The 14935-nt window shown below is 51.2% G+C and overlaps 1 protein-coding gene across 7 annotated transcripts in view; it reads left to right on the forward strand.

The window, feature by feature from the left end:
- Positions 1 to 14935, forward strand: part of LOC139059644 (uncharacterized) — a 534381-nt gene that overhangs the window by 494693 nt on the left and 24753 nt on the right. For all 7 annotated transcript variants that reach the window (XR_011514267.1, XR_011514266.1, XR_011514270.1 and 4 more), the window contains one exon: positions 6755 to 6787. Coding sequence is in view for 2 of the 7 variants with exons in the window: in XM_070538065.1 (XP_070394166.1) it covers positions 6755 to 6787 (33 nt within the window). In the remaining 5 variants the exon portion in view is untranslated. The remainder of the gene's footprint in view (positions 1 to 6754; positions 6788 to 14935) is intronic.

The raw sequence follows: 14935 nt of genomic DNA on the forward strand, positions 1-14935 counted from the left end.
ATGAGTTGAATGATGTTGCTACCCACTAGCATTGCTAACGTGCCTCTACCACATTCCTTAGCAATTTTGTACCTGCACTACATGCTGGTGCTGTATATTTGGATCATAGGTAGGAAATGCTGTAACTACGGGTTATGCCAATGCAGCCTAGGTAAAGAACTTAGACAGCCTTCCTCCATGAGTGGCCTTGGGTGTTCAAATACTTTCTTCATCTCGAGTGGCTTTCCTCAATCGTTCCCAAGTTCCTAAAATACAATGTAATAATGTGAACATTCATTTTTATTCATATTTTTGCTTACATAATTATGTGAAATAAGTAGAGCTGTCTGAGTGGAATATCACTGCTGTGGCCGTCTTCATCTATACCCACTTAGGGTCTTCTGGTGTTCACTTTATCCAACTGAGAATTAGTTCTCGTGTAGCTCTGCTTGTCAGTTAAGTTGAAAATATATTTATTCATACTGCACATTCAGGAGCTTCTACTCCAGAGTGGAGATGCTTATTTCTCTCGTTGTTATTTAGGTTAAAGAAAAAAGAAAGAAAAGGAAAGCCGCACAGTGCGGAGCATCTCGTTCCGCCTGTTCGAGTTGACAGAGGCTGGAATGAGTGAATTGTCGTAAAACAGAGGAACATCACTCTGCCAACATCGCATGTGCATTTTCAGGTAAAGACATAATAATTCACTAAGTAATTTGACTGCTTCCGATGGAATTATTTCGTGTTACCGAAATTTTGCTATAGCATCGAACTTTGACTACATAGTTGCAGAAGAAGCAGTTGCCAACATGTACGCTCAAGCTGCGAAAGCAACAACAGCACCATTGATATATACTATGCGGTAACTTACACTACTCTACACTCCAAGAAGAAAAGGAGGAAATGGGGTATTGAGGTTACTCCTTTAGGGGAGCAACTGATCTGCCGCAACCATTCCTCCCTTTAGGGGGTAAGTGCGAGGGGATGAACTGTTACTCCCCACGCCGTTACTCCTCCGAGGACCAACAGTTGCTCTTTTCCGATGCTCCTTAAAGGAGTAACGGTCATTATTTCCGATGCTCCGCAAAGGTGGAATTAATGAAATTAGGCATTTATACTCTAACAAAAAAGATTACTGAGCTGAAAAAAAAAAGAAAAAAAGGGGCCGGAAAGCAGGATTCGAACTCACGACCTCGTGCTCCCGTGTTAGCGACTCTAACCACTGCACCACGGCAGATTGCTTGACAGGACTAGGAAATTGAGACAGGTTAAGCATCGGAACGCAGGTGCGGCAATGTAAAAGCGACTCGGCATTTTGTGTATGTTGTGCGGGGAGAGTGTAACGTTCAGTGTACTTGCAACCATCAGTGAGTGCGAAAAGAAATATGCCCGAGTATTCTTAGGGTGCTTTAAACTGAGGCACTGCACGATGTAAACGTGTAGCGAGCTCAAACGGGGCACCTAAGACGACAGAGACGGACAATTGCTCTGTCGCTTAGTGTGTCCCGTTTGAGCTACACATCGCTTCAGTTAAGTTCGTAATCTCCTTGGAACGGAAGGAACTTAGGTACTATTGACCAGCGAAATCTGGCAGTCTATCAATGACTTGCGCGTTTAATTTCTATCGCTCACTTATGGGGTGCGCACGAAGGGCATGGCTCTTCACATTCCAACTTTAAATTTCACGCAATTTTCTCACGAAGAGGCAAAGTGCTGCTTTGCATGTAGTTCAATGGACAGTGTACGAACTTCGAACTATTCACGATTTATAGACAATACAGTTTTTGCCGCATCACTGCACGACACGGACGAAAACAGCGGAGCGCATGGGGAGTAACTGTTGCCGTTCGTCCTCCCGTTGCTCTCTTTCCGACCAGGGACTAAACACTTACTCTCCAAAATTTGCACACGGCACGCACATCCTTGCAGTTACTCCCTTGAGGGACGAAAGCGCCCTTTTTGGGACGAACTGCGCAGTTACTCCCGTTTTTCCTGGAATTCTTCTTAGAGTGTACAATCTCTACGGATCTGTTCAACAGGTGGTAAACGCCCCTGCAGTGACGCTCCAAGAGACGCTCATGTGAAGCAATGGCCGGCTTCAATCGCCAGGCTAAACCCGCCTGCAATTACGACACACGACCACCATCACCATCACACGAGGTTACGACGGCGAGTCGGCTTGCCGAGCGAAAGAAACGTTGCCTTAAAATGTCCGGTTCAAACGATCATTATCATACGAAAGACCGTATATTGTTGGTGCACGCGAATCCTCTAACTCCCTTCTCACCGTCCTTTCGTTAGGTTCTTGTCACGTTTTTAACGACTCAGACTGCCTCTAACACGATTATCACGACCAAAAGCGTATTTTGTATCCAAAGCGGAAAAAACAAAAACATCTACAGACTGTGCCTTAATCCATCATGGCTTCACCCTCTATATATACTGGCATCCACCTTTATACAGGGCGTCGAGTGATCTCATTGGAGAAGGCTTCTATCTCGCCTGTTTAAAAGAAGAAAAAAAAAATCACCGCTCGGAGAAAGCAATCTTTCGCGAGACCGAAGCGCCATGGTTCCCGCGCCGTCAACCTTCCGCGGCTGTCTGCTGAACGCCGACGACCCAAGATTTATGCTGCCCTACGGCAAAGTGCCGCCAAGCTAAAGGATACCTCCCAATTCCAACCTTGCATTCGTTCTATACTTCTTCTTTTCTCCTAACTCCGAGTACCTCCCTTCCGACATGCGTAGAAACTGGTCATAATTAAGCTCGGTGGTCCGCGCCAGCCCGCGGTAATTAATTTTTTTTCGGCTTCCTGCACTGCGCCGCCACGATGACGGGCGCAATTACACTCGCAATCGGTCCCCAAGCTTTGCCGTGCAATAATTAACAAGAACGCCCGCGACCGTGTGCTCGGAGTAAAAGAAAAAGCCGCTGCGCTCGCGTGCGCGCGCACCACACACACACACACGCACACAACACACACACGCACATACACACACACACACACACACACACACACACACACACACACACACACACACACACACACACACACACACACGCACGCACGCACGTACACACACGCACGCACATGCACACCATGCTTGCGGTTGGCGTAATTCGGCTCGTTACGCGACGATGAGTGAGAGAAACACTTACATTTGCAGTACTGGTTATGCGCTTGCCCTTTTAGAGTGCGCTGTGCATGAGGCCAGTTGCATCAACATAATCAGGTAGACAACTAAAGATCAAAGTAACAAAACCAGATAACCTTGCCGAAACTCTTCTGAAAGCATTCCTCAAGTGGCAGATGGTGCGCGCGCTGAAAGCCGGTGTAAAAAACTGCAGCGTGGCTTCAGACGACCGGGCCAGGGTCCGTGAAAGTGCCCTCTTATGCGCCCTGAATTGTAATGAGCTCCGCGGAGACGCTGTTCTCAAAAGCGAGAATTGCTCTTGGCGCTATTGGGAAGAAACGGCGCACCTAAGTAGCTGACAGAAAAAGAACACTTGTTGATTTCATGACATCGTGTGACTTTCAAAGTATAATGAATAATCTGCACAGGTTCGGTGCACTTGCGCATCATTTATCTCCAGGGGTCCGTGAATAGCGATTTTTCGAGGCCGAATCGAATACGAATAGCATAGTGCCAGAAGCGAATCGACTCGAATATCGAATGGTTTTCTAATAATGAGCAGCCGTCATCACAACTATAATAAAACGTAGTTCTCATCCTAGTATTCGTATAAGTTAGCTGGTTTCTGCTATCACACAGTGCACTGTGTGATAGCAGTGTGTAAAAGCTTGCGCTACGACATGTAGTAGTGCAAGCTTTGTGTGTGACATCTTGTGATATCTAACTATGGTCTTATATAGTGACGCCACATGACCCTGTGACGTCATAGCGTTTTCTGTATAAGAACAAGCCGTTCTTGGCAATAAAGTTAGTTGCCTTTCTGCTCCTGGACCGTTGTCGCTCTTCTGCGTTAGTTCACACAGTATGTTATGAAGCGTTGTTTATTGAAAAAACAAATAGAGCATAAGGAGCAAGCAAGTAGCTTTTTCGCATGCACACGACTTTTCAGAGAGTACAAATGATCGCTGTAGAGCGTGTAAAGTAGGGCTACGTAAGCGACGTAGCCTGCTCCGCTACGCGAGTTCTCATGCTTTATGTCTATACTATTCCTGGGGGGGCGGGGGGGGGTAGTAAAGGTTTACGGTTCTTTGGCTCCAATTTGGTGTTTAATTAGGCGCAGTAGACATTTTGAAATATTCGAAGAATACTGGAAAAATATTCGCGCTTACGAATAGTGACTATTCCATTCGAAGACCGAATCGAATACGACACTATTAATTTGGATGTTCGAAAGTTTCGAATATTCGCACACCCCTATTTATCTCTGCAAACGATTGCTGGCAGGCTAGTTGGTTCTTGACGAATAACGTTTTCGTCGCGTGGGTCTTGTTAGAACTATGCAGTGCAACTTAGTATTCGTTATCTAGGCAGGTGTAGTACAATTGTGCGCGCTCTCGTTCGAAGGTGACCGCCGTGATGTTTGCTTACATGAGCATAACAGACGTGCAGCGCCTTTATCTGAAGGGTCATTTGAGCTAGTGACTATACAGACAAGATATGGAACCCGGCAGTGGATTCACGGATGACATTTCTGAATGTTTATCATCAGATTGTTAAACCTAATTTGTGGGGTCTTCGGGTCTCACAGGAGCACCGACCACCGCGGGTTCGAGCTTAGCGAGCCACAGGGCCGCGTCAGCCGTCAGCCTCTAGCGCCGCTGCGCGCGAGCTCAGGCCACTAGGGGCTACCGAGCGACGCACGCAAGAACACAGTATTGCCCTGAGTTGACGGAAACCGTTTATTGTGTCCGAAGGCACCCGATACTGCACAAACGCCCGATCCCGAGGCGGCTGGGAACCGAAGGAGTCCCGCACCAAGGGCGGAAAATACAGTCAGGGGCGCCTGTAGCACGTCGCTGCGAGAGCACAGGCTCAAGCTGGGACACGCCGCTAGGAAAAGTCCCGGCGGCTATGCTACTAGCTCTCGCGATAACCGATGGGCCAACTCGCGAGAGCTCGGGCAATCTCCTTCGGCTTGGGCCTCCGATGAGTGCGGCTCGGCGTGGTACGACCTTGCGCGAGCACTAGGCACCCGTTCTTCGGCCTAGCGTCCGGACAGGATCAACACGAGATACGCGCTCGCCGCACGGGCAAAGGCACCGTGCGTGAGCTCAGTCCTGGTCACAAAGGTGTCGGCGGACGAGAGGAAGCATGTACGTAGTTGGCGCCGTCCCAAGGAGCCAGAGAGCCGCTACCGTCATGGCAGTAGCCACTAGGGGCCACTTCGTGACGTCACTAGCTCCGCCCTCACCGCGAACCACCGCGAGTGGAGCGCCACCATTGACGGTGTGGCTTAAGGATTGCAGAACATAGGTGAAATGCGCCCGCGCTATGGCACGTCGAATTCCCCAAATCCCAAACAACTTTCACCGTTGCGTATCCCTCTTTCGATGTCATCATCATTCCTCATCACACCTTTATGTCCCCGTTGCCTCCCCCTCCCCCTTTTCAGAGTAGTAGGCTAGAGCATGATAGCTCAGGCCGACCACTCTGCCTTCTTTCAAATAAATATTCCGTCTCTCCCTGATGGCCAAATTATATGCTGTAAAATTTACATTGGGCATCGATAGGAGCAATACTGACTATTATGCGGCTCGTCTAGATCTAGAGAGGTAGTTCTGGTTGGCTACGTCAAACGGGGGAAGCGAATACGGGGACAAAGACAGAAAGCGTAAGGGCAGAGAAATACAGAGGAGTACATACGAAGTAAATCGCGTGCACTTTATCTAGTGGTACAAGGCATTTTCAAAGTCTATAGACCTCAGTAATTTGAGCAGCGCAGAACAGCCTTCTGCGTGGAGCTCATTTGGGAGCGCTGGTCTAGACCTCCTCTGTCCTGATAGTAGATGATTGTCAAGTCTACCAAGCACTGTGCACATCACTTGCCTATCGGCACTTTCTAATTGCAGATTGAACTCGGCATTTTAAAAACGAAAGCTTTCTTGGCATGTTACCACCACTTCTCCGTATCGGGTACTGTTCCTAGACTCTTTCATCATGGGTCGATCCTGGAGATAGTGCAGTCTAAAAATGTGGGCCAATCCTGATGATAGCGCATAAAAAAATTGAAACAAACGGACGTTCTTTCTACTCCCCTCACGCGAGGTACGACACGATAGGGTACCGAGTCTAGAAACAGTACCCGATACGGAAAAGTGGCGGTAACATGCCAAGAAAGGTTTTTGTCTTTAAAACACTGAGTTCTGTCTACAAGTAGGAAGTGCCGAGAGGCAAGTGATGTGCACAGTACTTGCTAGACTTGACAATCGTCTCTCAGCCAAAATGTCGCCCCAGATTTGCTGAGGAGAACTGTCTTTCATTGACTTCCACTGGAAGTTCAATCATCTTCCAACATTTTTTGGGTATTTTCTGGCATACCTGAAAACTCACGTGGTACTGACTCAAGTTGTCCGAGGCTATGCGTTCATTTCCAGGTCGCGGCACTTCCATCGTATGGAGAAGGAATGCCGGCACACTCGTATACTTTGGTTTATGTGAGCGTTAAAAAACCACATGTTGTAATAAGTAATCCTGAACGCTTCAGTTTAGTACTGATTACATTCCAAATCCTACTGCTTACGTGCTCGACGCTTATGATTACTAAGTTCGTGTCTATGACGCTCTGCCTTTTTTTTTTTTTGCAGTGCCGACGTGTGCGGGCAAATCGTCAGTATCAGGTAAGAGCCGTATTTCCCAAAAAATTATGATTTTCAATGCATCTTTTAATTTCTCGCTTGACCTGCAAAAAAAAAAAAGAACATCTGTTGCAACTACAGCGGTCGAGCACCGTACGTAAGCGTTGATTCTAACATATACTGGGTCTGTATGCGCAGCCGTGTCTGTGTTGATGTCATGGCGTAGCGGCTTCTGCTACACATGTAGATATTACTGCTTTAAACCTGTGTACCGCCTTATACAAGGTTATACATTTGTACATCCGGCTACGGCTGTGCCGGTAGTCTGAGCTCATCAAAAAAGAGTACTGACATCACATTTTATTATTTGCAATTTTTTGTTTCTTTTGCGTAAACGGAAGGTGGAAACTCTCCAAGTCCCGAAATAAATGCTAAGTGCTAGAGCGCCCTAAATAATTTTTTTTAAATATTTGTTTCTACAAACCAGTTTGTGTTTGTAGAACTGCCACATGCGAGTGCCACATTTGAGTGCAGGCATAAGGTGCGTAACACCCCTGTTTTCATTCATTCATTCTGTTTCTTCCATTTTTCATACTCTCTTTCTTTCCTTCCTTCTTTCTTTTGTGAGCAACGTCATGATGCTTAGCTTTCTGGCTACACGGCGGCATGAAATCTTGCTCGGTGTCATCGCGTCATGATAAAGTTAATGACGTAATGTATGCGGCATTTCGAGACCATCTTAAGTACACTGTAAACGGAAATAACTCCGAGGTGGGAGTATACTGCTTGTCCTATAGCGACCCCCCGGTTCGGAGTTTTTTTTGCTCCGTATGATCGGAGTAGAATTTTTACTCCGTACGAGCGGAATTTTCGCGTGGAATTATGGGAGTTTTTTTCTGTCTTTTCTTTATTTTTTGCTTTGCTATTGACGGAGTTTTTTCGAGGTGCAACGGGAGTATAAAAAGAGCCATCGCGTGAGTTTGCGCGAACATGTTTACATGCAGAGGCTGCTGGTCAAATTTCGAAATATGCACACGAGACCGCGTCGAATTCGACGGAACAAGTCAATGAAAGCACATATATCATGACATACATAAACATTTCAGAAACGCCCAATGCATAAATTTGAAAGACATCACACGTACACGCGATACTCAAGAAGCAACGGTGCCAGTATATATAGCCACGATATTGTGTGCCTCGAAACCGCCTAGGGAGCAGCTGTGCTGTTTTCAGAATTACGACTCACATGCTCGTTCATACGAGATCTCTCTCTCTCTGAAATTAACAGAATACCTTAAGCAACACAAAACTGTTAATTCAAAATAGTGAGAGAAAAAAAGTTAATAGCGTAATTTTTCAAAATTATCATGCCATTCTGCGAGTGCTGAAGCGACTTCGCACACTGCCGGCGTTCGCGGCCAAAAAGTAGTGTGTTAGTTACAGTAAGCAAGAAAAATGTAAGTGCATGTGTTGCATAGCAAAATTAAATTTTTGCGATTTAGTGGTAGCGTAGCAAGAAATTATTACGTTTGAGCATGACCCGCAGCAGCCGACATAACACCGAGAAATGCACAGTCATACATTTTATACACCGCACTACTTGCTCTGCGTCCGAGCAATCTGTCTCGGTTGCGAAAAGGAGCTACATCGCTGATCTGTCGAGTCAATCCCTAAACTCGGAGCCAGCAGGCATGCGTCTAAATCAGTGTCTCGGATAGAGCGTAATGTTAATGCAATATAGGAAGCAATGACGTGACCAAAACATATATGCGCGATAACAATTCGATCCACATCGCTCAATAACAAGCTTTATTTTCAGTACGCATACTTATGTCCTACCGTTTTTCTTCGGGCGAGGATATCCGTTCACAGATACATAAAAACAGTTGCTTGCACTCCGGTCTTTCTCATTGGCAACACAGCACCGCAACGAACTTGGGTTACGCCATTCATGCGCGACTAGCACGGATGTCGTCGCTCGAACAGTGGCTACTGTTACCATTGCTACGCGGTCCTTTCAAACACTACACTGGACGTTGTCAGCATGTACTCAAAAGGACATAGAAGTCGCATTTCACGTACTGAAGAACACAAGACAGGGTGACGCAGCACGAAAACACAGCCAGAACGTGAGGCGACATCACGAGCCACTGAGCAGCTTCGAGGTGTACGTAAGCCTTTTTCCGCACTTGAAAACGTGGTTCTTGCAATCATCGTTGTCAGCAAAGCGATCACAGCTAATGTACTTGATGCTAAGATACAGTGAGCTTCAGGCATACCTATAACACTTTCTGGAAGGAAATACGGGAAACAAATTGACGAAACGCTGTCACGGAACGACACTTCACAGACCTAAACAAACCGTCAGCCATGTGCACTGCCCGCTCCGCCGAACGCGCCCGGTCGCTGGCGAGGCGCACAGCCTCATGGGAAGCGCCACGTGACCAACGTGTATCGGCGGAGGGGAGTTTTTTAAAACTCCCTGTCGGAGTTTCACGGGAGAACAAGATTTTTAAGCGGAGTAAAATCGCGTCATGTCGCCTTAATACTCCCGCAGCTAGCCAGCGGAGTGAAACCAGGGGATGGCGCTGTTTTGCTCCCATACATCGGAGTAAATATTTGAGAGGGGAGGTTTTAGGGCACATCACCTCTTAAAAACTCCCAGGTGGGTTTATTTTCGTTTACAGTGAAGTTGAAACATTTTAGCCCGTATTCACGGAAAGCCCTTCTAGAATTGTTCGTAAGAGTAAATTCCAGCCAATCTTGATGCTGGACATAGTACTAGCGAAGGCAATGGTAGGCCGGTCAACGGTACAGAACACTTACGAGCGAAAAGCATTGTGAACGCTGCCTCTGTTTCTCAACCGCCATACTAAGTTGAGGTATATATATATATATATATTGTGGGGATTTGGGGGATTCGACGCGCTATTGCGCTGGCGAATTTCACCCATGTCTGTAATCCTAAGCCATGCCGTTCTTGCTCCGAACCAGTTTTAGTGGTGGCGCTCCACTCGCCATGGTTCGTGGGTGAGGGCGGAGCTGGTGACGTCACGGGAGTGGCCCCTCGTGGCTACTGCCGTGACGGTAGCAGCTCTCTTCTCCTTGGGGACAGCACCCGGTACGTACGATGCTCTCTCTCGTCCGCCGACACCTTTGTGACTAGGATTGAGCTCACGCACGGCGCCTTTGCCCGTGCGGGGAGCGCGTACCTCGTGTTGTTTCCTATCCCGACGCTAAGCCGAAGAACGGGTGCCTAGTGCTCGCGCGAGGTCGTACCACGCCGAGCCGCACTCATCGAAGGCCCAAGCCGAAGGAGATTGCCCGAGCTCTCGCGAGTTGGCCCATTGGTTATCGCCAGAGCGAGTAGCATAGCCGCCGGGACTTTTCCTAGCGGCGCGTCCCAGCTTGAGCCTGTGCTCTCGCAGCGACGTGCTACAGGCGCCCCCTAGCTGTATTTTCGCCCTTGGTGCGGGACCCCTTTGGTTCCCCGCCGTCCCGGGACCGGGCGTTTGTGCAGTGTTGGGTGCCGTTGGAAACAATAAACGGTTTCCTTCATTTTAGGGCAATACTGTGTTTTTGCGTGCGTCGCTCGGTAGCCCCTTGTGGCCTGAGCTCGCGCGCAGCGGCGCTAGAGGCTGACGGCTGACGCGGCCCTGTGGCTCGCTAAGCTCGAACCCGCGGTGGTCGGTACTCCTGTGAGACCCGAAGACCCCACACTGGCGCCCAACGCGGATTCAAAGGCTCATTAAGCCTTTGTCTGTGCTTAGCCGAGTTAGTACGCCTTTGCATATTATACTTGCCGCGTTATGTCTGCTAGGCCGAGTGACCTTTGTCATTTGTTAGGGGACTTTTGCCCTTTGTTACCGCGAGCAGACGCCGCGTTGCTCGATAACGGGGCCAGTGCTCCGTTTGAGCAGCGGACTTATGCACCCTCACCTGTCGCAGCCCCCTGTGGGGACGACAACACGAGGCGCTACGTACCAGCTCCCATCGGAGCAGTAGCGTTGTTTGGGAACGGGGCCAGAGCCCTCCCCGAACAGTGCACACCAGCACATTCGTCTGCCACAGCTCCCTTTGGAATGCAAGGCAGTGCGATATCGCAGCGCTCTCGATCGGCTCCCTGTGGAGTTTACGGAGCGCGGCACGGAAACGGGGCCTTAGCCCTCTCCGACGTTTGCCCGATGGCTGCTACTCAAATGAGCAGCCAAAACCAGTGGTCTGCCACGGCCCCCTGTGGGGATTACAATGCTGCAGCCACGAATTTCGCTCATTCGTCTCCCTTTGGAGTACATTCGGTTGTGCCCAGTGGCGCAACTTTCGAGCGCGCACCTGTTTTGTCGACGCTGGCTGCAAGCGGCCTAAGCAATTCACGTATAGCTGCCTCAAGTGGCAGCTGTGAACGACAGCAGGCGCACCCCGCTAGGAGCCCGTTTTGCTCTGGGGCTGGCGGCGCCGCGGCCGGTATCCCTGTGGAAACCGCGCCGCTAATCGAGCTGGACGACTGTTCACCCTTGCTCGACCACGCCGCTAACGCGCCAACGGTTCCCTTTGGAGCAGGCGCACAGACGCTGTTGCAAAACGCCGCTGAAATGATTCAGTCACTCTCGGGGGCAGTTAAGGCGCTTTCGGCTGTCCCGAAATGCGCGCACCCCGCTGTACGGTTGGCAGTCCCGACTTACAGCGGATACGGTGACATGCTCAGTGCCAGGGATTATTGTGACTCCCTGGTACGCTACCAGATGGCAAATCGTTTGGAGGATCAGGAGGTGCTGGAACGCGTCGTTCCCGTAGCACTTACTGACACGGCGGCTAGGTGGTACCGGCTTTCCGGATACCGTGCAACAACCCTCGAGGAGTTCCGCGTGGCATTCCTGCGCGAATTCCTGCCCGCTGACTACCAGAGTAGGCTGCGGCGAGAGCTTGAGCTACGTACACAAGCTCCTGACGAGTCGCTTCAGGAGTACGTACGCGCGATGCAAGACCTTTTCTTAATCGCCGAGCCCAATGCTTCGAACGAGGAACGCGTCGAACGGGTGATCAGGCAGGCACATCCGACCTTTTCGGCGTACCTGCGCGGCGGCCGCTTCCGAGATCTGGAAGAATTGGCCGCCGAGGCGAAGCGCATTCAAGGCGACATTCTCGCCGCGCGAGCCTATCGCCCACCGCCGCCCGCCAGCGAGGCCCTTGAGCCAAGCTGCGCGTGGGGAGGGCCTGTGCCCCTCCCCCAACGGCAACAACCCGGCCAAGCTGCCTTTGCGGCTACAAGCGGGTGTGTTTGGGAGCTGAGCGCGCGCGCTCTAGATCCCTACACGTACGGGAGGCGGGCAGCCTGTGCTGCACCACCGCCCGAAATGCATGCGCAGGGACGCACTTCGACCCAACGCATCGCAGAGGTGGACGCTCGTCACAGCAGGCCCTTTGGTCATGCAGCGAGTCGACCCCGGCAGGGAGCTGAGGCCGCTCCGCCTCGGGAAAGGTACCGAGAAGGAGTGCGCTGTTTTCGCTGCCAAGAACGAGGGCACATAGCAAGGGACTGCACCACGCCCAGGCCTCCTGCGAGGTCGGGAAACGGGAGCGCGGGTCGCTCGTGAAGGCACGAGTGACCGAACCCTTGCTTGTCCCCTCGGCGTATCGAGCAGGTTGTGTTGCTGGGGCGCACGCGCCCTTCATTCCGGTGACCATTGTCGGCCGCGAATTTCCTGCGCTGTTGGACACGGGCGCAAGCGCTTCGTTGTTCGGCGAACAGGTGTTATCCCACTTGCAGAAGCACTCAGTGCGCTTGCGGGATTGCCGAACGACATTCAATCTTGCGAAAGGCGTGGCCCATTCGGCGGGCGCCGCAAGGCTGACTGTCAGGTGGGGAGAGCGAATGAGACGCACGCGTTTCGTTCATCTCCCCGGGCTCAGTGTTCCTGTGATCCTCGGAAGGGACTTTCTCCTTAAAACAGGAATCGTTGTGGACATTGCGAATGGCGGCTATCGCGACGGACCGTTCACGTTGCTAAAGCCGTTCATCAGCCCGCCGGCGTCCGATCTTGCCTGTGCAGATGGGGCGTCGGAAACGTGCCGCGCGCCGAGTTCGGGGGCAAGCCCTCGAGCTGTGCGCTCGCCTGCTGCTACTCCCCTTTGGGAACGAGAGGCACGGCACGAACCGCGTCGCGCGCAGAGTTCGGGGGCAGACCCTCGAGCTGTGCGCTCGCCCGGTTGCACCAACGTGGTAGCTGCCGCGCTATCCCGTGCCCCATTGTGCACCAAGAGCATTCCTCCAGGTGTTACAGCCACTGCCGGAGCCTTTGCGCCAGCAAGCGTCGGGGGCGAAACGAGCGCAGAGAGAGGCGAGTCCGCAAGCGGGCAAACCTGTCATTCCGCTCTCCAGGCAAGCAGCGCGCCGCAAAACGAGCGAGCGGGGGAGCTTCTCGAAAGCGAACCTACAACGCCGTTGGCTGCAGTCCTGAGTGGGGACGAGACCAGACTCCCCTTTGGGAGAATTGGAATCGCATTCAGCAGGCAAGAGTTACTGAAGGCCCAGCAAATTGATTCGTTTTGTCGCGGAGTGAGCGACGGTCTCAGGGAGACGGAGCGCCGAGACGCTGCTGGTAGTGCGGCGGGCGCAGGGGGGCCGGAACCGGCGTGTGTCGCTGGGTCCCCCACGGATTTATATTTGCTGGATCACGATGGGCTCCTGCTGAAATACATAGCTACCGATGACGAGGCTGTGGACCCGTTTAAGGTGGTTATCCCCAAGAGTCTGAGAAGCGCACTGTTGCGATCATCTCATGACGAACCCTTGGCCGGTCATTTGAGTGGCTCCAAAGTTTTTGCGAAACTAAGCCAAACTGTGACCTGGCCTGGCATAAAGCGTGACATTTTTCGCTATTGCCGTTACTGCCATGTCTGTCAAACGGTGAAATCAAGGGGTGGCAAGCCGCCCGGGTTGATGGAACCAATTGACAGTGAGCGTCCGTGGCAAGTGGCCACCTGCGATCTTATGGGGCCTTTCCCCAGGAGTAAGCAGGGGTTCACACACCTGATGGTAGTCGTCGATCATTTTTCGAAGTGGGTGGAGTTGTTTCCGCTTCGAAAAGTGACCGCGCGAGCGGTGCTGGAGAGGCTACAGGAAGTGTTTTGTCGGTTCGGCTTTCCGAAAAGACTAATTACGGACAACGCGTCCTATTTCACCGCTCGGGTGTTTGGTGCTACGTGCCGTTCCCTGGGAATTAATCACTGCACCACGTCGCCCTACCATCCCCAGTCCAATTTGACGGAGAGGGTCAATAGAACCCTCAAACCAATGTTGGCGGCCTTTGCCGTGAGTCAAAAGGATTGGGCAGACCACTTGAGTGAGCTCGCGTTCGCAATCCGAACCGCCGAGAATCGCTCGACTGGTTTCTCTCCCGCTTTCCTCAATTTTGGAAGGGAGCTGGCAAATCCGTTGACCAGTGTCATTCAATGTCAGCTCGGGGATGAGGAGGCGCCGGCAGACTGTTCTGCGTACGCTTCAGCACTTCGGGACAGGCTTTGTCGGGCTCTCTGTAGAGCAAGGCAGAGTTTGACTTCGGCCAGGGCCCAGCAGAAGGCTCAATACGACCGGAAACATCGCTATCTTTCATTTAAGGTAGGTGATTTAGTCCTGAAGCGCAACCACGCTCTTAGCGACGCGAGCAAGGGGTTCTCAGCCTCGCTCGCTCCTAAGTGGCTTGGTCCGTACCGAGTAGAGAAAGTTTGGTCTCCGCTCGCGTACTTGCTGAAGGATTCCCCTTCGGGAAAACTCAGCCGTGCCCATATCGCCGACCTGAAAGCCTTTGCGTCGCGGTCCGACGAGCTCGTGCCGGTGCCCAGTGGCACCACCCGCAAGCAACAGGGCACACCCGGGGCGAAGGACCGCATTCGGACCACGCACCGGTAAAACCTGAGGAGACGGTCACCTGTGTGATATCGCGCCTGACGGCGGACTTTTTCCGCCACCGAAGGCCCTCAGTAACATTGCTTAGCCTCAGTGGGTTAGCTTCTTTGCGGCCAGTGCACGAAAAGAAGCTGGCCCCAGCCCAGCTCTAGCCTTGTTGACAGTGTGTTGTGCAGTGTGCATTTTTTTTTATTTTTGGGTACGCATGCTGAGTGTAATTATTGTTTTAATGTCTTAAGTGTACAGTTGTATAGTTCATTTTTGTTACTTGTACATAGATT

Source organism: Dermacentor albipictus, chromosome 4, assembly GCF_038994185.2.
Source record: "Dermacentor albipictus isolate Rhodes 1998 colony chromosome 4, USDA_Dalb.pri_finalv2, whole genome shotgun sequence".
NCBI lineage: Eukaryota > Metazoa > Arthropoda > Arachnida > Ixodida > Ixodidae > Dermacentor > Dermacentor albipictus.